The following is a 25,283-nucleotide window of genomic DNA, read 5'->3' as shown; positions in this document are numbered from 1 at the left end:
TTCCTGGAACCCCAAGCCCTAAGTTCATATCTGCAAATTAACCAAAGAATTGGCAACTCCAGGCTCAAGAAAATGACTTTTAAAGCACCACATTTTATTCAGATATTACAAAGATGTGGAGAAGGGAGAAAATTGAGGGCTTAGGAAGAGAAAGTGAAGTGGGGAGAAGGGAGATCACCACATGGAGCTCATGTAAACAAACATGGATTTTAGATTAAAAAAAAAAAAACATGAGGGCTGGAGAGATGGCTTAGTGGTTAAGCGCTTGCCTGTGAAGCCTAAGGACCCCGGTTTGAGGCTAGATTCTCCAGGACCCACGTTAGCCAGATGCACAAGGGAGCGCACGTGTCTGGAGTTCATTTGCAGTGGCTGGAAGCCCTGGCGCCCATTCTCTCTCTCTATCTGCCTCTTTCTCTCTCTGTCACTCTCAAATAAACAAATAAAAAATGAAAAAAATTTAAAAAAAAACATGAAAAGGGATTTTAGAAATGTGCACTTCAAGAAAGATTAAAGGTGAAGACAGTAAGAAAAGTAAAATGTGTCTGTTCCCATGCTAGCGTAACTGCGGGGGTGGGAGAGGGAAACTTCTTCCAGTGTGAGGACCCAAGAGTGCTGCTGCCACAGGTCTAGGGAGAGAGGGTGTGTGTCTGCCTGCCCCTCCACAGCTCAAATAAATTATACTTTAGAATTATCCCCAACACACATGGCCTGGGCTTAAGAGGAAAAAAATCCCCCAACATTTCCCTTACCCGAAGCCCCGCACTTCCCATTGTACAAGCCTCAAGATGCCATTTAGGTATGCCAGCCACTCAGGCTGATCCAGGTCAGGAACTGCAGAGCAGTGAGACCATGCTATGGTTGTCTTTCTGTGATTGGTTGAATTCCCCTAGAATGATCTGTTCCAAGCTCGACCATTTTTCTAAAAATTTCAATGTGTCATTTTTTTCCTACTGCTGAGGATGCACATTTTCACAATATTAATTCTACCTTTCCAGGAGCATGGGAGGTCTTTCAGTTTTCTCAAGTCCTCCACTATTTCTTTCTTGAGTGTTTTTATTTTTACCTTATATAGGTCTTTCACATCCTTAGTTAGTGTTATTCCAATGTATTTAATTATTTTGTTGCTACTGAAAATGGGACAGCTTCATTGATTTATTTCTCTGTATATTTGTCCTTTCCATATAGAAAACCTACTAATTTTTGTGCATTGATTTTGTATCCTTCCACTTTCCTGAAGGAATTAATCACCTTTAGAAGTTTTGAGATGGAGACTTTTGGGTCACTTATCTATAAGGTCATGTTATATGCAATTAGGGCTAACTTGACTTCTTCCTTGCCAATTTGAATCCCTTTTATTTCTTTCTCCTGTCTTATTGCTTGGGCTAGTACTTCTAGTACTCCATTGAAGAGCAATGGTGAGAGTGGGCACCCCTATCTTGTTTCCAATCCCAGTGGGAACTCATTGAGTTTTCCCCATTAAGTATTATTGGGGCTTTAGGAGCTTTATGTACAGCCTTTATGGTTTTAAGATATAACCCTCCATGCCTATTCTTTCCAGTGTTTTGATCACGAAGTGATGTTGTATTTCATCAAAGGCCTTCTCTTCATTAATTGAGATAACCATTTGGTTCTTATGGTTAAATTTATTTATGTGGTGTATTATGTTGACCAATTTCCATACATTAAATCATCCCTGCATCCCTGGGATGAAGCCTACTTGATCAAGGTGGATAATAGTTTTGATGTGTTATTGAATTCAATTTGCAAGGATTTTGTTTAGGATCTCTTCACCTAAGTTCATTGAGGATATATGCCTATAGTTTTCTTTCCTTGTTGCATCTCTGTCTGGTTTTAATGTTAGGGAGATGCTAGTTTCATAAAAGGAGTCTATAAAAATTCCCTGATCTCCAATTATGCTGAACAGTTTAAGAAAAAAATGGTTTCAGTTCCTCAATGAAGGTTTGTTGCATCTCTGACTGGCTTTGCTGTTAGGGTGATGCTAGCTTCATAAAAAGAGTCTGTGGGGATTCCCTGATCTCCGATTTTGCTGAACAGTTTAAGAAAAATTGGTTTCAGTTCCTTAGTGAAGGTTTGATAGCATTCAGCTGAGAAGCCATGAGGTCTTGGATAGCTTTTCTTTTGGGGGATATTTTTTTATTACATTTTCAATCCCCATGGATGTGATAGGTTTGTTTAGGAGATTAATCTGCTCTGAGTTTAGTTTTGTTAGGTAGTATATGTCTAGGAATTTATCCATTTCTTTTAGATTATTTAATTTTGTGGAGTAGAGGTTTTGGAAATATGCCCTAATGATTCTTCCAATTTCATTGCTGACTGTTTTGATCTCTCCTTTTTCATTTCTGATTTTGTTAATTTGAGACTTCAGGTTTTTTGTTTGTTTGTTTGTTTGTTTGTTTGATCTATTTGGCCAGGACTTTGTCAATTTTGTTTATTTTGTCAAAGATCCAGCTCTTTTCTTCATCAAGTTTTAAGTTTTTTTTTTTTTTTTCTAGTTTCCAATTCATAAATTTCTGCTCTAATTTTGATTATTTCCTTCTGTCTGGTGCTCTTTGGATTGGATTCTTCTTTTTCCAGTGCCCTTATGTGGACAGTCAGGTTATCAATTTGGGATCTCTCTGACTTTGTAATGAAGGCATTTAGTGCTATGAATTTTCCACTTAGGACTGCCTTCATTGTGTCCTATAAGTTTTGGTAGGTTGTGTTGTCATTATCATTCAATTCTAGGAATTTAACAATTTATTTTTTGAGTTTTTTCATGACCAATTCATTGTTTAAAAGTGTGTTGTTTAGTCTCCAGGAGCTGGAGGAGTCCTTAATGTGTCTCTTGTTGTTAATTTCTAGCTTTAAAGCATTGTGGTCTGCATGATGCAGGTTACTTCAATTTTCCTGACTTTATGAAGGCACACTTTATGACTTAATATATGGTCAATTTTGGAGAAGGTTCCATGGGATATTGAGAAGAATGTATATTCTGTATAGTTGGGGTGGAAAGTAGATATCTATTAGGTCTAGTTGATATATGATGTTGTTGAGCTCTATTATTTCCCTGTTGATTTTCTGCTTGGATGATCTATTGATAATAGTGGAGTATTTAAGTCTCCGACTATGATGGTGTTAGCATTTATTTCTGTTTTATTGTCAGGTAGATTTTCTTTTATAAACTGTGGTACCTCTGTGTTTGATGCATATATGTTTATGACTGAGATGTGCTTATGTTGGATCCTTCCCTTGATGAGTAAGAAGTATCTTTCTTTGTCCTTTTTGATTACTTTTGGTTTGAAGTCTATTTTATCAGATATTAATATAGCAATTCCTGCTTGTTTTATTATTGCCATTTGCTTGGAATATCATTTTCTAACCTTTTACCCTGAGGAGGTGTTCATCTTTAGTGGTGAGGTTTCTTGAAGACAGAAGATTGAAGGGTCCCAGTTTTTTTGATCTATCTTGATAACCTGTGTCTTTTGATGGGTGAGTTAAGACCATTGATATTTAAGACTATCACTGTGAGGTTTGAATTAAGCCCTGCCATGATGGTGTGTTTTATGGGTTATGGTGCTTTCCTGTGTTTTGTACTATTTTGAGACTGGTCTATTTTGGTCATTGTGATCTTCTTCTTGTTGGTTCTTGAGATTGGTTGTTTGACTGTTCTGTGTGGAGTATTCCCTCAAGTATTCTCTGTAGGTTTGGCTTTGGCTCATATAATTATAGACTTTACTTTTTTCATGGAAAGTTTTTCTTTCACCATCTATTATGAAGGATACTTTTGCTGGTAGTGTAAGTTGGGTTTGAAGCCATGGTTCTTCAGAATTTGAAATGTGCCATTCCCGGGCCCTTCTGGCTTTCAGGATTTCCATTGAAAAATCTGATGCAATTCTCATGGGAATGTCTTTGTATGTTGTGAATTATTTCTCTCTTGCTTCTGTTAACACTCTCTGTTTTCATTGTAAAGAGTTTTAACTATGATGTGTCTTGCAGAGTTTCTTCTTTGGTCCTGTCCATTAGGTGTTCTGCGGGCTTCTTATATCTGGATGGGCCTCTCTTTAGAGAGATTCAGAAAATTTTCTTCCATAGTTTTGTTGAATATGTTTTCTATGACACTGGCCTGGATTTTTTTTCCTACTATACCCATGATCCAAGTGTTTGATCATTTTAAGGTTTCCCACAGTTCCCTCATATTCTGTTCACTTGATATTTTAGCAACTTAGCAAGGTTTTTGGCCTCCTGATCAATTTATTCCCTCTTGTCTTCCAGGTCAGAGGTTCTATATTCCACATGAGTAACTCTGTTGGTGAGGTGTTTTAGAGAGGTCTTTATAATTTCTGTTTGATTTTTGTTTTCTGTTGTGTTATTTTGCATCGTGTCCATCTCTTTTTTGAAGCACAATTTCAATTTGAGATCTGATTTTCTTGATGCTTCCTGGAGTTGGTTCTTGCATTTGATCAAGTCTTCAGTAAGCTTTGTTGAGATCTTTGATTTCTTGACTTACCTTCAATTTATTTATATCTCTTTGGAGGGTTCTAACATTTTCTTCAATCAAGTCAAGCACACTGTCAAAAGCTGAACTCTCTAGGAAATTATTCTCTTCAATTTCATTGATATAATGGCTTTCTTCGAGTTCATCTATTTTTTTGATCAGGGTCTCATTGGTTTTGTTTTCATTTTGGAAATGATTTCTATTGATTTCTTTATTATTTCATTGGAGGCTTCCATTGTAGGGCTAGGCATAGTTGGTGAAGATATCTCAGTTTTCTGACTTTTGTTGTGTCTACACATTATGTTGTTGTCTACCCATATTAGGAAGATTCTTTTTGTCTGTTTGGTTTTGGTTTGGGGTTTTGGGTTTTTTGTTGTTGTTGTTTTTCATGTTAGGGTCTCATTGTAGCCCAGGCTGACATAGAATTCGCTATGTAGTCTTGGGGTAGCCTTGAACTCATGACAGTTCTATTTCTGCCTCCCAAGTGCTGGGATTAAAGGCATGTACTACCACGCCTGGCTTAGACTCTTTATTTTATTGTGGTGGAAGCTAGGAAGCTAGTTTTTCTCCTTTGGCCTGTGCACCCTCTGAGTCAGGTGAACAGGGATGTTGGTACCCAGTGGCCAGTTGGGATACAAAAGCAAAAGGCCTGATTCCACAGCTCACCCAAGGACCAGGCCTCCACAAGCAAGGCACAATGGGACCTACCAGGACCAGGGGGATGGGGAGAGCAAGGGAACAGGGTTTGGCCTACTTCCTCCATACTGTGCCCTCCAGCACACAGACTGGTGCAGGGAACCCAGACCAGGGAGGTAGGGAAGCCTGGAAACAGAGTTCTGGACTGTTCATTCAGACCTCCACCTGGTCCACACACAGACAGGTGTAGGGAACCCTGACCCAGGTAGGTGGGAGGAGACATGAAACAGGGTTCTGGCCTACTCACTCCAGACCACCACATCTGCCAGCACACTGTCCACAGAAGAAATTCAGACTGGAGAGGTGGGAGGAGCCAGGAAACGGGTCTGGAGTACTTACTCCGGACGACCTTGCCCACCCCTATATGCCCTATTCTTGATCATGGGAATAAACATTTTGCTTATATATAGGATTTGGGGATTTGAGACTTATGAGGGCTACTGGGCACTGGTATCTTTCCAGTGTCTTAAACATGTATAAAGTTACTGTATTTTAAAGGTAAAACATGTAGTCATAATAAGAGCTTTGTATACTACTGGCATACACATACATCCCTAGAAATTTAGCTTGGTGTAGTGGTACATGATGCACACATACTGTTCTAGCACTTGGAGGATGTAATTATGAGGATAAGAGTTTCAAGGCTGTTATTAGCTACATAGCATGTCTGAAGATAAACTAGGCTACATGAGTCTTAGCGAGAAAGAAGGAAGAAACAGAAGGGACAGAGGGATAGAGAGGGGGAGGGGAGAAAAGGAAAGGGAATAATGGAGCCATAGTTCCTTTAGCCAGGGCGTGTCATGAGTAGTTCACATGTTGAGTAGGCCATCCTTGAAGTATTGTGGGTGGGAAAGGAACATTACTGAGTCCAGAAAATATAGTCTTGAGAAAAGGCAAAGGGATAACATACAGTTTGATAAAGACAATGGCTGTGTAAAATGTTATGGTGAAATGGAATTTACATAGGGAATTCCTGATTAGATGTGTGCTTTATGTGACAGAAGAGTGAATAAGAAGCCTCTTAGGACTTGAGTTGTTATCTGGGTGCATGATCGTGACAATTTGATAGGAAATAGAAGAACAAAGATAAGTTTAGAAGAAGATAATGAGCTGAATTTGAATATGTTAATTTGAAGTGGCTATTGCATCTGGATGAAGTTTAGGGAGCAGGTCTCTACATATCTGAAGCCCTCTTGAGAAATGTGAGCATATGAAAGAAATTTAGCCATTATCAGCACAAATATGAAAATTGTACTTAAAAATGTCAGTGGGAGGTGGTCACAAGAATACTATAAAATGAAGAAAGCAAAGTACTAAAGAGGGAATATAACATAGGGAGTTATGTGAAGAAAAAAATATCTACATGGTTAAAAGACAATAAGAAACCCAGAAGTATCAAGTATCACAGAAACCTGGAAGGATTGGGTACTACGGAACCCAGAAGAATTGGAAATTACAGAAGCCCAGAAGCATTGGGTATCACAGAACTCAGAAAGGTTAGGAATCACAGAAACCAAAAAAGGAAAACATTTCAAGGAAAAAGTTATGAATAGTGCCAATGGCACAGACAGGTCAAGTAAATGAACAAACACAATGCAAACAGTAACATCACATGAAGTACTATGAGAACAATAGCTGATATTGATTGTATTCCTCTACAACCCACTTATAGAGTCTCAGAGTTTGTACAGTATGAAAAGTTACAAGGACAGATACTTTTCTCAAGAAGCTTGATTACAAAGGGAAAACAGCTACTGTTTTCTTTTAAGAGATTACTTACATATTAGTGTTGGGATGAATTAACTCGAGTTAAAAGATGACTGAGCATGATGTGGTGTATCTGCAAGGAGGGAGGGGCAGTCAGCACGGGTGTGGGGATAGACAGGGTAATGAAGGGTATTTCAACTATTCTAGCATACAGTAACCTGTACTTCAGTTATCTGCATTCAACATGGTTCCAAACTATTGCATGGAGAATTCTAGAAATAATTTATAAGTTTTAAACCACATGTTATTCTGAGTAAATTGATGTATCTCACACTGTCTCCCTCCATCCTTCCCAGCACATGAATATTCTTTTTATCCAGAGTATCCACCCTGCACAACCTGTCTATTAGACATTTCATTAGCTTTTTCAGCTATTGTCATACTGTAGTGATTGGACCCAAGGAATTCTTATGTGATTTAATAACTTTCTCCAAGTACTGGAGTAGTGATGCAAAGGACATAAAATATGGAAAGAACATTAATTCTATTACTATATAGCAATGCTGAGAAGCATAGAGAAAAACAAAACATAAGAGTTTGTACTGACAGATGTTTCATGGGTCCTGGACTTGTCCCCCAGGAATAAGTGAGGTCTGCTATTGTAAGAAGCAAAGTAACATCATGATAGTAACTAGGAAGAGATCAGAATCTTATGTTTAGCAGTTGAGAGAATTCTCACAATAGTTCCAGGGGAAGTAGGAAAGGGAATCCTCTACCAATGATAAAGGCTAGGAGATGTTTGGAGACCCTGACCTGGTGACGGTTCCCAGGCAGTTAATGTTCAGCCCTAAATTCTGTTCATAAGTCCATTAAGAAAAACAAACAGGGCTGGAGAGATGGCTTAGCGGCTAAGCGCTTGCCTGTGAGGCCTAAGGACCCCAGTTCGAGGCTCGGTTCCCCAGGTCCCACGTTAGCCAGATGCACAAGGGGGCGCACGCGTCTGGAGTCGTTTGCAGAGGCTGGAAGCCCTGGCTCGCCCATTCTCTCTCTCTCCCTCTATCTGCCTTTCTCTCTGTCTGTCACTCTCAAATAAATAAATAAATAATGAACAAAAAATATTAAAAAAAAAAGAAAAACAAACAAATATTGATACAGAGAATAAGATGAAGTAATTTTAAAATAGAATAGCACTCTAGAGAGTATTTTAATCCATAAGTAGATAAACTTAGTTCATTCAGTTTTTAATAGATAAGTTTTAAGTAGCTTGTTTTTTTATTAACACTAATTTTAGCTTTGGTTTTCCTGCAGGGTTCCATACAAAATTTTGAATGTGTCTTAGGTGGTACAGACAGGAGTTGATTATATAAAGCTAACTCACAACACTGTTGTTTGCTACTTTGAACAAATGTTATTATTTCACTTATAATAATGAATTGCCAAATTGGTGAATAAAGTAATCACAGCTGTTTTAATGCATTTTATTAATAAAGAAGAAATAGTTTTAAAAAGTTGAACTAGGGCTGGAAAGGTGGCTTAGCAGTTAAAGTGTTGCCTGCCAAGCCAAAGGACCCAGGTTCAATTACCCAGGACACATGTAAGCCACATGCACAAGGTGGTGCATGCATCTGGAGTTCATTTACAGAGGCTGAAGGCCCTGGTGCACCCATTCTCTCTCTCTCTCTCTCTCTCTCTCTCTCTCTCTCTCTCTCTCTCTCTCACACACACACACACACACACACACACACACACACCTTCTTTCTCTCTCTCTCAAATAAATAAAATAAAATATTTTTAATAAAGATTAAAAATCAAATTCTATAAAAAATTGAGCTAAAAATACTATAGGCATAGAACTGGAAGTCTAAGAAATGTTAGTTTAACCTACAAAAGGCAGGAGAAAACCACAAAGCAAGTAGGCACAAAGAAAACAAACAACAAAATGATAATAAGCATATTAATTATAAATAATGCTCAAGCATAGCTTAACATACTGACTTTTAAAAAGCAAGATGCAGAGAGAGACGTGTTCCTGTCATGGAGCTCTTGCCCAGTATGCCTTGAATCCACAGCACCACAGAAAACTAAACACACAAAACATCTATGCTATGCAGGAGAAATTACATTAAAAAGAAAGTCAGGTAATCATAAAAAGCTTCAAGTAAAGTGACAAAAAATATATACATTTCAAACATAGCCATTCAAAGACTGGAGTGACTTTATATGTCAAACTATGATGTGCATTGACAGAGAAAGAAGAAAATACAAGAATGAAGGAGTGGCCAGTTCATCAGAAAAGCATTACAATTTTTAAATATTTTCCAAGTATTTTTAAAATATTTATTTAAAATATTTAAGATATTTATTTAAAATATTATTTTCCAAAATATTTAAAAATGAAAAAGATGTAGTTTGACCTGTTCTGCAAATCACTTTAAATATATTGATTTTTTTTAGAGTTCTGTTCCTAAAGCTAAAGAATATAATTGTATTTCAAAATATAGATATCACCAAGGTATACCATAATCTGAGCAATAAATATATTTAATTTGAAAATATTGAAACCATATACACCATGCTCTTGAACTACAAAAGCCAACAAAGAGGATCAATCAAACTGTATTGCCTATAGATCAAAGTTCCTTTTAAATTTTCTTCCCACAAAAAGCAATGCAGTGTAGATGAGGTGATGGCTATAAGCTTGAGTGCATCATTTCACAATGAATCATATAACAAAGCATTATTGCAAATATATGCAGTCTATCAATTTTAAGTATGCTTAAGAATACGTAACATCTTGTATGATCAGAAATGCAAACTATCCATAACATGAAGTAATATATGAATAAAAGAAGAAAACATAAGGAAAAAATTTTAAATACCCTAATGACATAATAATGGAACAAAATGAACTAATGACATCTTACTAAGCAAAAGACATCAAATGAGTATGTGTAGTTTGATTCAATTTGCATTAAATTTACAGATATGCAAAGTTAATTAAATCAATGCAGTAGTCATCTATGAGAGAGGGGTGGTAAAGGCTGACTTACCAATGGGAAAGAGAACCTTCTAGAGAGATGAAAGTATTCCAAACTTTATTTTAATGAGGGCTACTTAATATATAATCTTACTTAAATTTGCTAAATTATACACCTCTTGACCATGCATTTCAATGATGCAAATTTTGCCTTTCTTAAATAAAGAGAAAAGTGAGGTAGTTAGGCATATTTTTTATCAAAGTGCATATACATGTGCATTTGTTATGTGTGCATATGGTGTATACATGTGTGTGCAGATGAGTACCCCATGCACGTGTGTATGTGACATGTGTGTGTATGATACATGTATTTGCATGCAGACGAGCACCCCATGTACATGTGTGCAGAGGCCACAGGAGACCATGGTGTTGGTGTCCCTCCTCTAGTCTCCTTCCTTTGTTTCCTGGAGAAAGATGCTCTCTCTGAACCAAGAACTGCCAGTGGTTCAGCACTGAGGTGACAGGCCTGCACGGCCATCCCCAGCATTGTATGTAGGTGCTAGGGTCACAGTAAAGTTTTTATGTTTATGTACCTTTTGACTGCGCCATCTTTCTAGCAACAGTGTACATGCCTTCTTTTTTAATTTTTTTGATTATTTTTATTTATTTGAGAGCAACAGACAGAAAGAGAAAGAGGCAGAGAGAGAGAATGGGCGCACCAGGGCCTCCAACCACTGCAAACAAACTCCAGATGTGTGCGGGTCCTGGGGAATTGAGCCTCGATCCAGAGTCCTTAGGCTTCACAGGCAAGCGCTTAACCACTAAGCCATCTCTCCAACCCCATGCTTTCTTAATAATTATTATAAGTAAGGTCTTTGAGGTTACCTGAAATTCTCCAGTAAACAGAAAGCCTCATCCTTAGCAAGCCAGATTGTAATTACTATGGATAGATTATGATACTCCTGGTTATTTGATTCATGTTTTGATTTCAATTATTAATACAACCTTCCTGCACAGCTAATTATGTAATTGAAGTACTTCATGAAAAGTTTCCTTTTTTATTTCCCTGCACAGCCCTTGCACAGTTAAGACACTACAGTTTTAACCATGGAAATTATGATGAATTGAGCTAGGAGTTATTGAGCTGTAAGCTATACACCAGGCACCTTCTGGGGGATCGGCATGGTTAACTTAATCTGTGCAGCACGCTGAGAAGAAAGTGCTCTTGTCATTGCATTCACACTTTATAGTCCCATCATTCATAGGAAATTAGGCCTCCATGAAGTATAACCTAGCAGGAGCACTGCTTCTGATGTGACACAGGTGTCTAGGTCAGCATTTAGTGGGTTATTTTCTTGCTAAAGCTATGATGTACGGTAACAAATGCTGGAGATGTAGTCACCTTCCCACTGCTAGCCCCAAACACCTGACAAAAAGCAGCTGATGGGAGGAAGGGTATTTTGGCTTAAAGTCTCAAGTGGAAGCTCCATGATGGCAAGGGAAAAGATGGTGGAGCAAAGGCTAGACATCACCTCTACAGCAGCAGGGGAGTGAACTGAGGCCTAGCTAGTGAGCTGCCTCTAACACTACCCCACTGCCCCCTTAAGTACATCTCCTCCAGGCAAGGCTCCAGCTACCAAATTGCCATCAACTGGTGAACAAGCACTGAAAACACATGAGTTTATGCCAGACACCTAATTAAAACCACCGAATCAATTTCATAAGTGTGTATTTCATTTATGTATGTTTTGTGAATGTGGGAACGGGGGCGTGTGTGCCACAATATGTGTGTGAAAAGGAGCCTTATTGCTCCTCAAGTCACACACCCCAACAATTGAAAGCAAGTCCCTTGCAATCCAACTGGTAGTCTGTGATCTGCCCCACTGCTGGGGCTCTGTGCAAGGCCTCTGGCTCACCTCATCTTGTCTCTTGTGTGCAAGAGCAGCTTCTGCTCACCTCTGCACTAACCATCTTCTGCCCACAGCCAGCACACTGAGCTTCCATAGGAAGGGGGCAGAATGTGTATAAACACAACTTTTTGTGACATCCTTCTTTCCAAACAGGCTAACAGCCATTCCTGCTAGAGATACAATATAAGCCATATCACACCAGTGTTGATTTGATACTAACTGGTGAAATGTAAGTGTTCTGCAAAAACAGACATCTGTGCTTTCATGTCACCCTTCAAGTATTATGTACCATGTGTCAATTCTAATAATAAATGAAAATTTTCAAGTTCTTTTTGAGATATACAGAGCACATTTCTCCTCCATTGAAGTGGTAGTAGACATCAAACCACAACAAATTATAGAAGCTGTGTATGTATTTTAAGCATACCATGAATTCTGGTACTAATGTTGAGATACACATAGCCAAATTAATACTTCCATCAACTAAGTGAGCCCAATCCCTCTTCTGAGATGTGAAAATTTTCATTACAGCATCAACATGGCCCCAATGAACTTGTGATTGGCTTAATTTCTTGTAGTTTACAAAAGTAGCTGTTTCCTATCATCACTAAAGGTGGGATTTTACTTAATTACCTGACTGAACCTCAGCAGCTGGGGTTTCACTATTCAAATGCTGGTGGCTGAGTCTATCTCTCATGCCCAAGAAATTACATAGGAAATATATTTCCCAAGAGGTGGGGTGTGGGGCAAGTGAATATGGCATTGACCTTGATATTCCCAATGGAAAACAAGTTACTGAGTTACTGGTCCTCTCACCCAGCAAGCCTTTAAGCTTCAGGGAGGGACTGGAGCCCTTTTTCCATACACACTTCCAAGAGGCCTTATATTGCCCTGATAATGTACCCTTGATTGAGAGGAAGGAGGGCAGGAATTGCATAGTACTGTGGAGAATAGCAGATAGTCTGAGTGGTGCTAACAGTGAATATCTCACTGAATACTGACTGTTCGGGACTATGTGAAGCACTTTGTAAGCATGGCCTCACACCTTCAGAAACCACTGTGCAATGGATGACTCTCATGCGTATTGTACAGCAGAGAGGATAGAAGAGAAGAGGGGAGATGATCAGCCCTTTGATTGGACAAGGTGAGCTCTTCAGACTGTTCTCAGAAGCCCTGAAGGTAGCTTAGTAGTTTATATATACTTTTGTCTTTCCACAATGAACACAGTGAATTAATTATTTTACCCTAGTACTGGAAATGGAAACAGAGCCCTGCACATGCTAGATAAGTAGCCTACTACTGGCCAGCCCTTAACAGAATTCTTATTCTATGTTGAGGATGTGATGTGTTTGATAGAACAGTAAGCATTTATTGTGGTGATTCTAGACTTAATGCTGTTTCAAAGTAAGTATTCCTCCTAGAATGTTCAGGTTAAAGGTATGAGGAGCTACTCGGTTCTGAACGACTAGACCCTGGCAGTTCTTTGACAACCTTATTTTGGTGTTCAAAGTCACTGTATATACACTTGAGAAACACTGCTACATTCTTTCTGTGAATGAAATTCTAATGTGTTCACCATGCAAGGGGTGAGCACGGCAGTAAACAAACTTACCGTGACATCCTTCAGTTTCATAATTAGCTAAAAACTTCAAATACTAGGATTTCTTTAATGTGGATTTAATTCAAAAATAATTTAAGGGCTGGAGAGATGGCTTAGCGGTTAAGCGCTTGCCTATGAAGCCTAAGGACCCTGGTTTGAGGCTCGATTCCCCAGGTCCCACGTTAGCCAGATGCACAAGGGGGCGCACGCGTCTGGAGTTCGTTTGCAGAGGCTGGAAGCCCTGGCGCACCCATTCTCTCTCTCTCCCTCTATCTGTCTTTCTCTCTATGTCTGTTAGTCTCAAATAAATAAATAAATATTGAACAAAAAAAATTAAAAAAATAATAATAATTTAAAAATATTTGAGATAAAGAAAGATGAGATGATATAGGAAGCTAACATTAGAAATATTTAAAAGCTAGGATAAAACATATAAATGCTAAAGATCTTGGTGGCATAGGTAGATTACTACAGAAAAGCACCTATACTTTAGAAATTTAAAAAAAATAAACTAAAATGGTTTACTCCAGGAAAGTATCTTCCCTCTTCTAGTAGATAAAAATTTCATAATCACTCCTTCTGATGACTTGCATACTAATGTGGGAAAGCTCTACTTATGTCATGAGGCTAGAAGCCTTCAAATGCCAGTATCATAGAGTGACTTCTAAGTGGACTGTCACAGTGACACCTACTGTGATATTACTATACCTTTTATAATAGGGTAGAGTCATCTTAATGCCTGAAAATATTGGTAGACTGGTAAACATCTACAAAACAGTAAACCCCTAATTAAGAACCTGAAATAACTGAATTACAATAAATTAGGAAACACCAGGGGAAACTGAATTCAGTCAAGTTCATGATCACATGCATAGAAAGTAAAACCTAAGACCAAAGTACATAAACTACCAAAGTCAGATCTGATACAAGAAAAATTTAGGCAGGAGAATCAATTCAGTTAAAATTTTCAGCAGTTGATTAATTTCTGATCCATGTTTTAATGTGTACATGGGTTAGATAAGACCCCAGGGGGAAAGCTGTCCATCTCTGTTTTGACTCCAAATGTGGAACACTTCAGTTTAACTTCAACCTGAAGCTTTAGGAAAGAACATTTCGACATCATCTTTTTAAGATTTATGCATTTTGAGTAAATTTGTACAGGACTTTGTGCAATTCATCACACCCTCAGCCCCAAGAGGATATTAACACACTGTAGAATTTATGGGCTGAAGGGTTTTACTGTGGGTCTAGAAGAATTAGTTCTAGACTGAATAAAGTTGACAAGTGATATTTCTATTTTAGTTTTACTTTATTCTTGGACTTTGTAATGACAAGATGTAATTAATAAGCTCAAATCTTTTTATCAATGTGTAAAAATCTTTTATTAGAGAATTATACTTCTAAGTACAGAATGTCAGTTTTATATAAATATAAATCTTATAAAAATAATAATAAAATAGAATTAGTGTAACACTTTGAAGAAATATTGAATTTCCTTCCTTCTTGCCTACTTCCTTATAATTTTCATCTCTTTCCTATAAACTCATTTAGTCATATACTTTTCATGTAGTAGACAATTGAAACATAGAATCATATTGACATAGGTCTTAAATATTCATTGCTTTATAAATCTGTTGTGATCATGATTGTGGGGACTGACACTAAACAATAGCATATTGCCCTGACAATTGTGACAATTGTTTCAGTCCTCTCTGTGTCTGAATGTCCATCTTTATCCTGTGAAAAATACAAACCTCAGGCCTGCACAGGTCACTCAAGGCATCTGAGAAGGGTGTGTCTTCTTTGATATAATTGCTGTTCCATTTATATTCCTATATTATTTTTTTTCCTTTTTTTCTTTTTGGTTTTTTCGAGGTAGGGTCTCACTCTGGTCCAGGCTGACCTGGAACTAACTCTGTAGTCTCAGGGTGGCCTTGACCTCACGACGATCCTCCTACCTCTGCCTACTGAGTGCTGGGATTAAAGGTGTGCGCCACCAAGCCCGGCAATTTTTTTTCATTTTTTTATTATTAGATATGGACATATTTTGTACATAAACATCACATGTTGGTACCATCCTTTCAACCCTCTCTGCCCCTTTACTGAAGAGGCCTTCCTTGTTGGGGGTGCATGTCAACCTCATGGGGATTATGAGTCATGAATTATGGGGGCAGAAGTCAGTTATGGGGGAGGGGCAGTGTCTCTGTGCAAGATGTCCCAACTTGTGGCTCTAACAATCTTTCCACCCTCTCTTCCAAAAAATTCCCTGAGCCGTGCTGAGAACATATTAAGTCTACTTCAGTGATGGACACTTAGGAGCATGATGTCTGGTTTGGCAGGTGCTGAGTGTCCTCAGTATCTTTCTCCATCACCCTTGTGCTGATAGTAGCTTAACTAACAGAGCAGAATTCTTGCTCATTTCCCCAATTCCTCTATAGTTTCAGCTGGGGGGGGCAGGGTGGAGTGTTCTGGGTCATTTATCCTCTCAAATCCAGTTCCCTTCTAAAAAAAAATGAAGCAGATTCTTCAACAGAGAGTGAAGTCAGTGCCAGTTAAATAGGATAACCATTATTAATTTAGAGAGAATTATAAGGGTTTAGACAATTTTATAGTGTAAGGTTAGTGGGAACTAGATAATAGAAAGCAGAGTCATTATCTGGATAATGATTCTGACTTGTTGTCCAGTTCCAAATATGGTTTCCTTTCCACTGAGTAGATTGGTTAGCCAATCCAAGAGTAGTTGGTTTCCCACCATGGCTGTGTGCCACTATTGCACTTATGTGAACATCACATCAGGCTGTCTGCTGAGTCACTGAGACTTTGAGTTGTTGGACAAATGTTGGCCACTTTCCCCTGGTAACTCATGTATCACCTTCCAGCACAAGATGGGCTAATTATCTGGGTCTGGCTCTCCTCTGGACTCAAATCATGTCTCTCCATGATCTGTGCCAACAGCAATTGGTGTCTTCAGCAGTAGGGTCTTACCATTAACCTCTGGTGGGTAATCAAGTGCTTTGACAGAAGACTGTCTTGTTTGTTTTGGGAGATCTAGTAGGTCTCTCTGATCAACAACCGATTATGGGTGTAGACCACATCCTGGTACAGGGGATTACAGGCCAGAGTCAAAGAAAAAGAAAAAGCCAGAGAAAAAGAGAAGCAGGAGAAATTTTAGGTTAGATTTCATCTCATTCTCTCCAGGTCCCTTTGAGTCAGATGTTCCTTCTAAGGTTTGATTGAGAGTTCCACATTTTAGTCTGATTTCCAGGATACATGATTCTATGGTACCAGCTCGATTTGGGTTCAGATTTGGTTTCCCTACCCCTTTTCCTTGCCCAAAGCCCTGCCCTCCCTGTTGTCCAAGCCTCTAGATGCTATTCAGTTATGTCAACAACTTGGGCTGATCCAGGTTAGTAACTGCATGAGTGAGATCATGTGACAGTTGTGGTTCTGTGATTGTGTGAGTTCACTTAGAATAATCTGTTCCAAGTTTGACCATTTTTCTACAAATTTCAATGTGTCATTTTTTTTCTTACTGCTGAGTAGAATTCCATCATGTAGATATACCATATCTTGGTTAACCATTCATCCAATGATGGGCACCTGGGTTGATTCCAGGTTTTAGCTATTATGAACTGATCAGCTATAAAATAAATTGAGCTATAAATATGGTTGAGCACATATTTCTGATCTGAGATATGTAGCTTTTAGGGTAAATGCCCAGTAAGGGAATAACAGGGCTTGCTGATAACTCTATATTCATCCTTTTCCGGAGTCTCCACATTGATTTCCACAGTGGTTATACCACCTTACAACCCCACCAACAGTGAATGAGGGTTACCATTTCTCCACAGCCTCACCAACATTGGTTTTTATTTGATTTTTTTAAAGTATATACTTTATTAATTTGAGAGAGAGGAAAGAGGCAGACAGAGAGAGAGAGGGAGGCAAAAATGGGCACTCCTAGGCCTCTAGCCACTGCAAACAAACTCCAGATGCATGTGCCCCTTGTGCCTCTGGCTTATGTGGATCCTGGAGAATAGAACTTGAATCGTTTGGCTTTTCAGACAAGTACCTTAAATACTAAGCCATCTCTCCAGCCTGTGATTTGATTTTTTAATGTTTGCTATCCTTACTGGGGTAAGGTGGAATCTCATAGTTGTTTTGATTTGCATTTCCTTAATGGTTAGGAATGTTGAACATTTTCTTAAGTATATGTTAGCCATTTGTAATTCTTCCTCTGAGAACTCCCTATTTAGTTCCCTGTACCACTTATGGAGTGGGTTGTTTGATTTATTGTTTAGTGTTTTGAGTTATTTGTATATTCTAGATATTGGGCTTCTGTCTATGCTGGCAATGATTTTCTCCCATTCAGTGGGTAATGTATTGGCTCTGCTTATGGTATGTTTGACTGTGCAAAATCTTTTTGGCTTCCTGAGATTCCATTGGTTGAGTGTTTGTTTAATTCCCTTGGCTACTGGGATTTTGTTTAGGAAGTCTTTTCCCAGTTCTATATTGTGGAGCATGCTTCCTATTTTTTCTTCCAGTAGCTGAAGTGTTTCAGGTCTTGTATTGAGGTCTTTAATCCATTTGAACTTGATTTTTGTGTATGGCAAAATGAGTGGGTCTAATTTCATTTTCTACATATGATCATCTAATTTGTCCAGCACCATTTGTTGACAATGATGTCTTACCTCTAGTCTACATTATTGCCACCTTTGTCAAAGATCAAGCAGCTGTAGTTGCTTTCCCTAAAGTCTGGGTCTTCAATTCTGTTCCATTGGAATATGTTTCTGTTTTTATTCCAGTACCATGCTGTTTTTGTCACTATAGCTTTGCAATATAGCTTTAGATCAGGTATTGTGTTACCATCAGAGGTGTCTGTTTTGCTGAGGATATATTTGGATATCTAATGCATTCTGCCATTCCATATGAACTTTGAGATCAATTTTTCAGTCTCAGTGAAGAATGATGTTGTTATTGCTATTGAAATTGCATTAAATCTGTACATTGCTTTAGGTAGAATTGCCATTTTCACAATATTCATTATACCTATCCAGGACATGGGAGGTCTTTTATCTCCTTAAGTCCACCTCTATTACTTTCTTGAGTGTTTGTATGTTTTAGTTATATAGTTCCTTCACATCCTTTGTTTGTGTTATTCTAAGATATTTCATTAATGTTTTTGTTGTTTTTGAAAATGGGACAGTTTTACTGATTTATTTCTCTGTATATTTGTTCTTTACATATAGAAAAGCTACTGATTTTTGTGCATTGATTTTGTATCCTGCCACTTTGTTGAAGCAATTTATCACCTTTTGAAGTTTTGAGTTGGAGACTTTTGGGTCTCTTACATATAGGATAATGTCATCTGCAAATAGGGCTAACTTGACTACTTCCTTTCCAATTTGAATCCCTTTTATTTCTATCTCCTGTCTTATTGCTTGGGCTAGGACTCCTAGTACTATGCTGAAGAGCAGTGGTGAGAGGGCACCCCTGCCTTTTTCCCAATGTCAGTGGGAATTCCTTGAGTTTTTACCCATGATGTATTATTTGGGCTTTATGAACTTTATACATAGCCTTTATTGTGTTGAGATATAAACCCTCCATGCCTATTCTTTCAAGTGTTTTGATCATGAGGTGGTATTGTATCTTGTCAAAGGCCATCTCTGCATCAATTGAGACAATCATGTGGTTCTTATGCTTCAGTTTATTTATGTGGTATATCACATTGACCAATTTCTGTATGTTAAACCATCTCTTTAACCCTGGAATGAAGCCTACTTGATCAAGGTGGATAATACTTTTGATGTGTTGGGTACAACAAAGGCCCTTATTTTGTAGAAGTTTATTGTGATGTTCTCTATGTACTTTTTAACTTGGAGATCCCACTTGATGGTATATTATTGCCTTTTATCATTAATTATTATAGTTTTAATGCATATTTTAAAGCCAAATAAGATCTGATGTTTCCTGCATGTGATATCACATTGAGACCAGCATTGATGGGTGAATGGTTTTGTTTGGTTTTGTGCATTAATAAGTAAGTATATGGTGTTTCTAAGAAAACAGTTAGTATAAGGGTGCTTTTTCACTAATTCTATAATCTTGAAGACAGCCAAAAAGAAAGTGGTTAGCCAGGTCTGATGGCTCATTCTCATCACTCATCTGGCTATGAGTCCAAAACCAGGCTGAGTTACACAGGTCAGCCTGTCTCAAAAACCTGAAAAAAAGGAAGAAAGAAAGAGAGAGAGAGAAAGGAGGGAAGAAAGGAAGAAAAGAAAGAAGCAGAAGAAGAGAGGATAAATGAAAACAAACCTTTAAAGGTCTCCTGTAATAATAACACATTTGACACACCATAGTCATTTGATACTCATAGATCTATAAACATGTGTCTATTGCCTAAGATTATTTGAGAAACCATAAACATGGCTTATTTTATTAAAATCATCATCCAAAGTATTATGAAATTTTTTTTGGTTACTTACAAACTAGGCTTTATAACAAGCCTTAAATACAAACAGTCTTAAAATACATCAGCAAAATAAATGTACATTTTAAAAGGGTGATAATGTAACTTAAATCATTACAGAGAGTGTGGCTAAGTAATGATAGTGAGAGTAAATATGTGTGCCTTGACCAGAGAGTAAATGAGGTTTACAACACTGAAAATACAAGCTTGATTTTACTTTATATTCCAAAGATTGGCAGTGTAGCTACTAAAATTCAAAGAAAAATTTTGTGCTAGCAGGCTCTTACTGCATAAAACATATCCTTGCTTTCTTCTCTTCTTTTTCTCTGGGAAGGGAAATCTGTTTCCTCTTGTCTCCTGTCAACGTGGACCTCCTGTCCACATGGAAAGTGACAGCCTGAGGTCAACTCAGTGCCTTTTGCACATACAAAAGACATGAAGCTGAAACAATGTGTTGTATACAAAAGTCTGTGAACCCAAGATATAGAATAGTTGCTGACTGGCTTGTAGGAAGGGAAGAAAAGACAATGGAAATAATTGAAGGGAGGAATGAATTGGTGAAGAGAAAAAGGGACAGAGAGGAAAGAAGATTCTTGAAGGAAAGTTGAAAGAAGGTAGGGAAGGATGAATGAAATTGCACATGGGGTTCAAAGTAGCATTCAAGGCTTTAAAAAAACCCAAGTACATGTCAACAGTTTTAATTAATTCTGTTGTGCTATGAAAGTAACATGTCATCTTGGAAAAAAATGAGTGAAGTTCTAAGGATGCAGTCATACAAGCATATGTAATAATGAGGTCAAACTTTTCAAAGCAAGAAATGGTGAAGGAAAAAGTCATGTTGACTTTGCTCATAGCAAATGCAGTAAGAATAACATAGTTAAGCATTAGTTAAGTGCTAATTACATGTCAAATACTCTCCAAGAACTGTGTATGTGGGAAAATGTTAAGTTTTCCCAGAAAACCTGTGTGGTAGTTATTATCACTGACCATATAGTGAAGACTAGGTGACTTGGGACAAAACAGATGTGGTCATTTAATTTTTATAGGAAAAATAATTCCAACGTCGGTCACCCATTTTCAATAGCTTTTATCTTTCTTCTCCTCTCATTGTCCTTCCCACTCTACCACAAAACATGAAAAAGTATCTCTGACAGTAGATGCTGACCACAGAAGTGACTCTGTGCCCTACTGGGGCACAGTGCCAAGTCTTGAGTTCTTTGCCAGAACTCCTACCATAAAGTGAGAAGAAGCAGTACTTACATTTTAGAGTAAACTGAGGAAAAGTTAATCAGAAGTTCAAAGATTATGTCAGTTTGTCATGATTGACCCTAGCGGCAATCTTAGCCAACTTCTTAATTCTCCTTCACTTCAATCATCTCATCTATCAAAAGGTTGTTGCTATAAAGAATTACTTTTTTCTTTGCTTTAAAAAATTTTATGCTAATGTAGAGCACTCATTCTAATAGGAAATCATGCCTTTTAAAATTAACAATAGCTTTAAAATAGAAACAAACTGGTGCTTATTAAATGAGACTTAATAGAACAGAGATGGTGAACACATAGAGTCAAAGGTAAAAATAATTTTTAAAATGCTAAATCGTTAATGAAAATATTGGGAGCTTCTGTTCTGCAACACCTATCAGTCTTGAGGAATTGTCTAATGATTCAAAAATACCAATCCTCTTATGCACTAAGATACAATTACCTGCTGCACATAATTTAGGGAAAGCTCTAAATGCCTGAATAATCACCAAAGATTGTAGAATCTTAGAAGACTTCAGAGATTAGTTTTATTTGGTTGGTTGACTTTGGGTTGGGTAGTCATAACTTTGAGAATTGAATTCCCCCTTTTTTCTAACTCAGAAAACTTGTTTTACAGCTGCAAGTGTCTCAGGAAAGGTAGAGAAAATGGTACCAGGGTGTGGCTTTGAGGTGTATTCTCATCCTCATAGCTTTCCTGGTAGAAAGTGTACACTGGAAAAGGTATTTAGCATCCAGCACAACTGGGCTGCTATATAGCATTTCAGTTTCAAACAAATTTTGAAAATTATGTTTTGTGTTCATGCAGACTTTCTGAAAATGCCTAAATTTCGCACCAACAAATTTTAATAAAGAAATTAGGGTGTTTTCAAAAAGCGATTTATTTTATAGGCAATTTAGTTTAATGTGGAAAAAATGGAAGCTAAATTGATTGAATGGTTAATCAAAACCTGAGATTACTTTTTTATATTTTAGTTTAAAATGTATTAGTTTTGCTTATTGAACTAGAAATAAAAATATTATTATGGGGACATGGATATAGCTCAATGCTTGAGTGCTTGCATTGTATGAGCAAGGCCCTGGATTTGATCCCTAAGCTATAAAAAAAATCATAATTTATTTTTACAAATTAATATCATATAGTTTTCTTTGCTCAAATACCTTCAAATATTGGTCTTAAGGACAAAGGAACAGTTGAATATAAAGTAATAAAGATTCATTGTTATTTTCCTAAAAACATAAATTTCCCTGTGAATAAAATTCAAAGCTAAGAGTTATGGAAGTCCTGACAGATAGATGTTGTCTCAGCCTCCACAGATGACAGTGCAGCTGAGAAGAAAGGAGGAGCGCTCCATGCCGGCCTCATCGTTGGAGTCCTCATCCTGACCCTCATTGTAGCAGCAGCCATTCTAGTGACAGTCTATATGTATCACCACCCAACATCAGCAGCCAGCATCTTCTTCATTGAGGTGAGTGACATACACACAGCACATGAAAGCCATACCAGCACAGAAACCACATGTGTTTGTGAACACCACCTGTATTTAATACTCAGCATGTGATGAGTCATTTTCTAGCTGGCTAATCTCATACACATTGCATGCACATAGATATATCGATAGATTGATTTCACATGATGAGGTCATTCCCTTATCTCTGAAGTTCTTAAACTAACAAACCATAGTGCCTTTTACAGGGAAATAAAAACCATACTTTTCTATCCTTTTATACCAAGTATGTCAACTGGGTGTTCTAATCATAGGTTGAAATTCATCATGTCCCGAAGGTAGAAAAACCTGACCTGGTTGAGAGATAAATGCTGAGATTCAGCTGTTTGCATGACAGATATGGTGTGTCCAACTCTGAAAATACTCATAAAATACACAAAATATGACTTTAACTATCAAATGTCAGATATAAAAACAATTCATTCTATGATATTACCATTTTAAATGATGTGTATGTATTTATTCATTTATGTGTGAATGTACACACACATTCATGGGCACACAGTACGAGTACCATGTTGAATCAGCATTGTGCTCTCGTATACAGAATGTAAATCTAGTACCTATGCCAGGAGCCAAAACAAGGAGGAGTAGGGGGTGTCTACAGCGACTGAAGTCTGTGTGTCCAGAAGTCTAGAAGCAGGAAGGCTAGAGACTACTGTATACCGTGTTTGTGACAGGGTCCCATGTCAGCCCCTGAAGGTCACAGAAGTTGTCCTTTTTAAGTGCAGCTTTCAATGTAACATGTTTGCAACACCAAACAGAAGCAGAAATACTAGAGAAATTTCAGAAATCAGATGCCTTGCAGAGTTTCAAACTTGTAAAGGTCAAGTCTCATTCATTGCACAGTATATAAAAATGTTCCTTGAAATTGTATTCATTTTCTGAGTTAGAGAGTATAATGTTTCTGAATAACAGGCTGACAATTATCTGTGACCTGTATAATAACCATGAGTGAGTTAAATAACTGCTTCAAAGTCCTGCATGGCGCTCTCATCTGTGGAAATCCAGGCTTTATCTATGATTTCACACTTTACCCCATTACTCCCCGACCTGGACTTAGAATTGCTGTTATATTTCACTCCTATTTCTTCTCCATATACACCCTAAGTGCTCCATTCCCCTAAAAAATTGTTCATTCTATTTCTTCCCCAAGAAAGCTCTTCCCTCACCTCAGTTTTAGGATTCAGGTGTCCAGTGGCCTTCAGTACCGTGTACATTACACACTTCCCCAGCCATCTTCCTGCCAGTATATGTGGACCTACTTTCCTTTTCCATATCTTTCTCTGACCTTTATCTTTCTGCATTACATTGGCACCAAATATGTGCACAATTCATTCCAATCTGAAAGACTTTTAAGTTCATTAAAACCCATATTAAATGAGTTGTTTCTCTTAAAAGTACATTTTTACCAGTATTTCTTGGAAAAAAATGCATAGTAAATATCTTAGGGTATTTCAAACTTACAGTGAAATTTCATTCTCCTGAAATAGAAATCTCATTTCACTCTAGAGTCATTTGAAAATATCAACCCATATTTAGGTGGGAACCAGTTTTGTTAATGTGCCAGATTTTCCTGCAAGAATGCAGGCCTCTTCCCCATGATTATGAATGCATTCCAGAAGGTGATCCCAAGTAACAAGCTGAGTGTCACAGTGACCAGCCTGATGTCAGACTGTTGCTACAGCCATCATGCTTAACCTCTTAAGTGCACTGTGCAGTTTTTTTCTGACATTGTGAAAAAAGAGGATACTATAAAGTAACTAGTGGTGGTGGGTATTAGCAGCAAGTTTGGTAGTGCAATGGACCTGGTTGAAGCTGGGTCACAGCAATCCCCCATGACTACAACTTGAGACTATAAAACAGCAGAGGATAATTTTCATTGCCTTTGTGAATCAGTCCTGTTGCTTAGTAGTAAGAGCCTCTAACTACATCTGCATCTCTGTAGGAATGATTTATATGCATATGTATCTATAGAATATTGAAGCTAGGTGGGGACTTAGCCTTCCTTTAATCCTGTTGAAGCTCAGAGTGAAGGATTTATTTTAATCCAACCCACCATACTTCTAGGAATACCACATCTTTCCATTGAAGAATCATTCAGTAGATTCCATATCTATTCTGTCTTTCTGTGCTCTGTCAAGTTAAATACCAGCCTGTTTAAGTCATTCCTCCAGAGCACTCTTCTCTAGTCATGTTGCTCACAATGGGTGGTTACTGGCTGGGTGCTTTCTGGAAGGTGATGATCATGACTTTACTACTACTAAGATAAAGAATATTCTCAAATCAAACCACATGGTAGCCATACAACTAGGGATATGGAAATTACATTAGAACTTTTGGTACTTTAAAAGGGAATTGAGGGTCGAAGAGATGGCTTAGTGGTTAAGAGCTTGCCTGTGAAGCCTAAGGACCCTTGTTCAAGGCTCGATTCCCCAGGACCCACATAAGCCAGATGTACAAGGTGGCACACATGTCTGGAGTTCATTTGCAGTGGCTAAAGGCCCTAGCGTGCCCATTCATTCTCTCTCTCTCTCTCTCTCTCTCTCTCTCTTTGTGTGTGTGTCTGTCACTCTCAAATAAATAAATACAAATGAAAAAGGGAATGGAATATGGCAATATTGCTTACATTGAATTTTACTTTTAATGTTATCTACTTTT

General features: G+C 37.8%; 1 protein-coding gene across 1 annotated transcript in view; it reads left to right on the top strand.

Moving 5' to 3' along the window:
* Window positions 1-25,283, top strand: part of Plxdc2 (plexin domain containing 2) — a 444,295-nt gene that overhangs the window by 392,729 nt on the left and 26,283 nt on the right. The window contains exon 13 of the mRNA XM_004668408.2: window positions 22,423-22,583. Within this exon, the coding sequence (XP_004668465.1) occupies window positions 22,423-22,583 (161 nt within the window). The remainder of the gene's footprint in view (window positions 1-22,422; window positions 22,584-25,283) is intronic.

Source organism: Jaculus jaculus, chromosome 15, assembly GCF_020740685.1.
Source record: "Jaculus jaculus isolate mJacJac1 chromosome 15, mJacJac1.mat.Y.cur, whole genome shotgun sequence".
Classification (NCBI taxonomy): Eukaryota; Metazoa; Chordata; class Mammalia; order Rodentia; family Dipodidae; genus Jaculus; species Jaculus jaculus.
The sequence above is the reverse complement of the archived record's forward strand: the minus strand, read 5'-3'. Positions and strand labels throughout refer to the sequence as shown.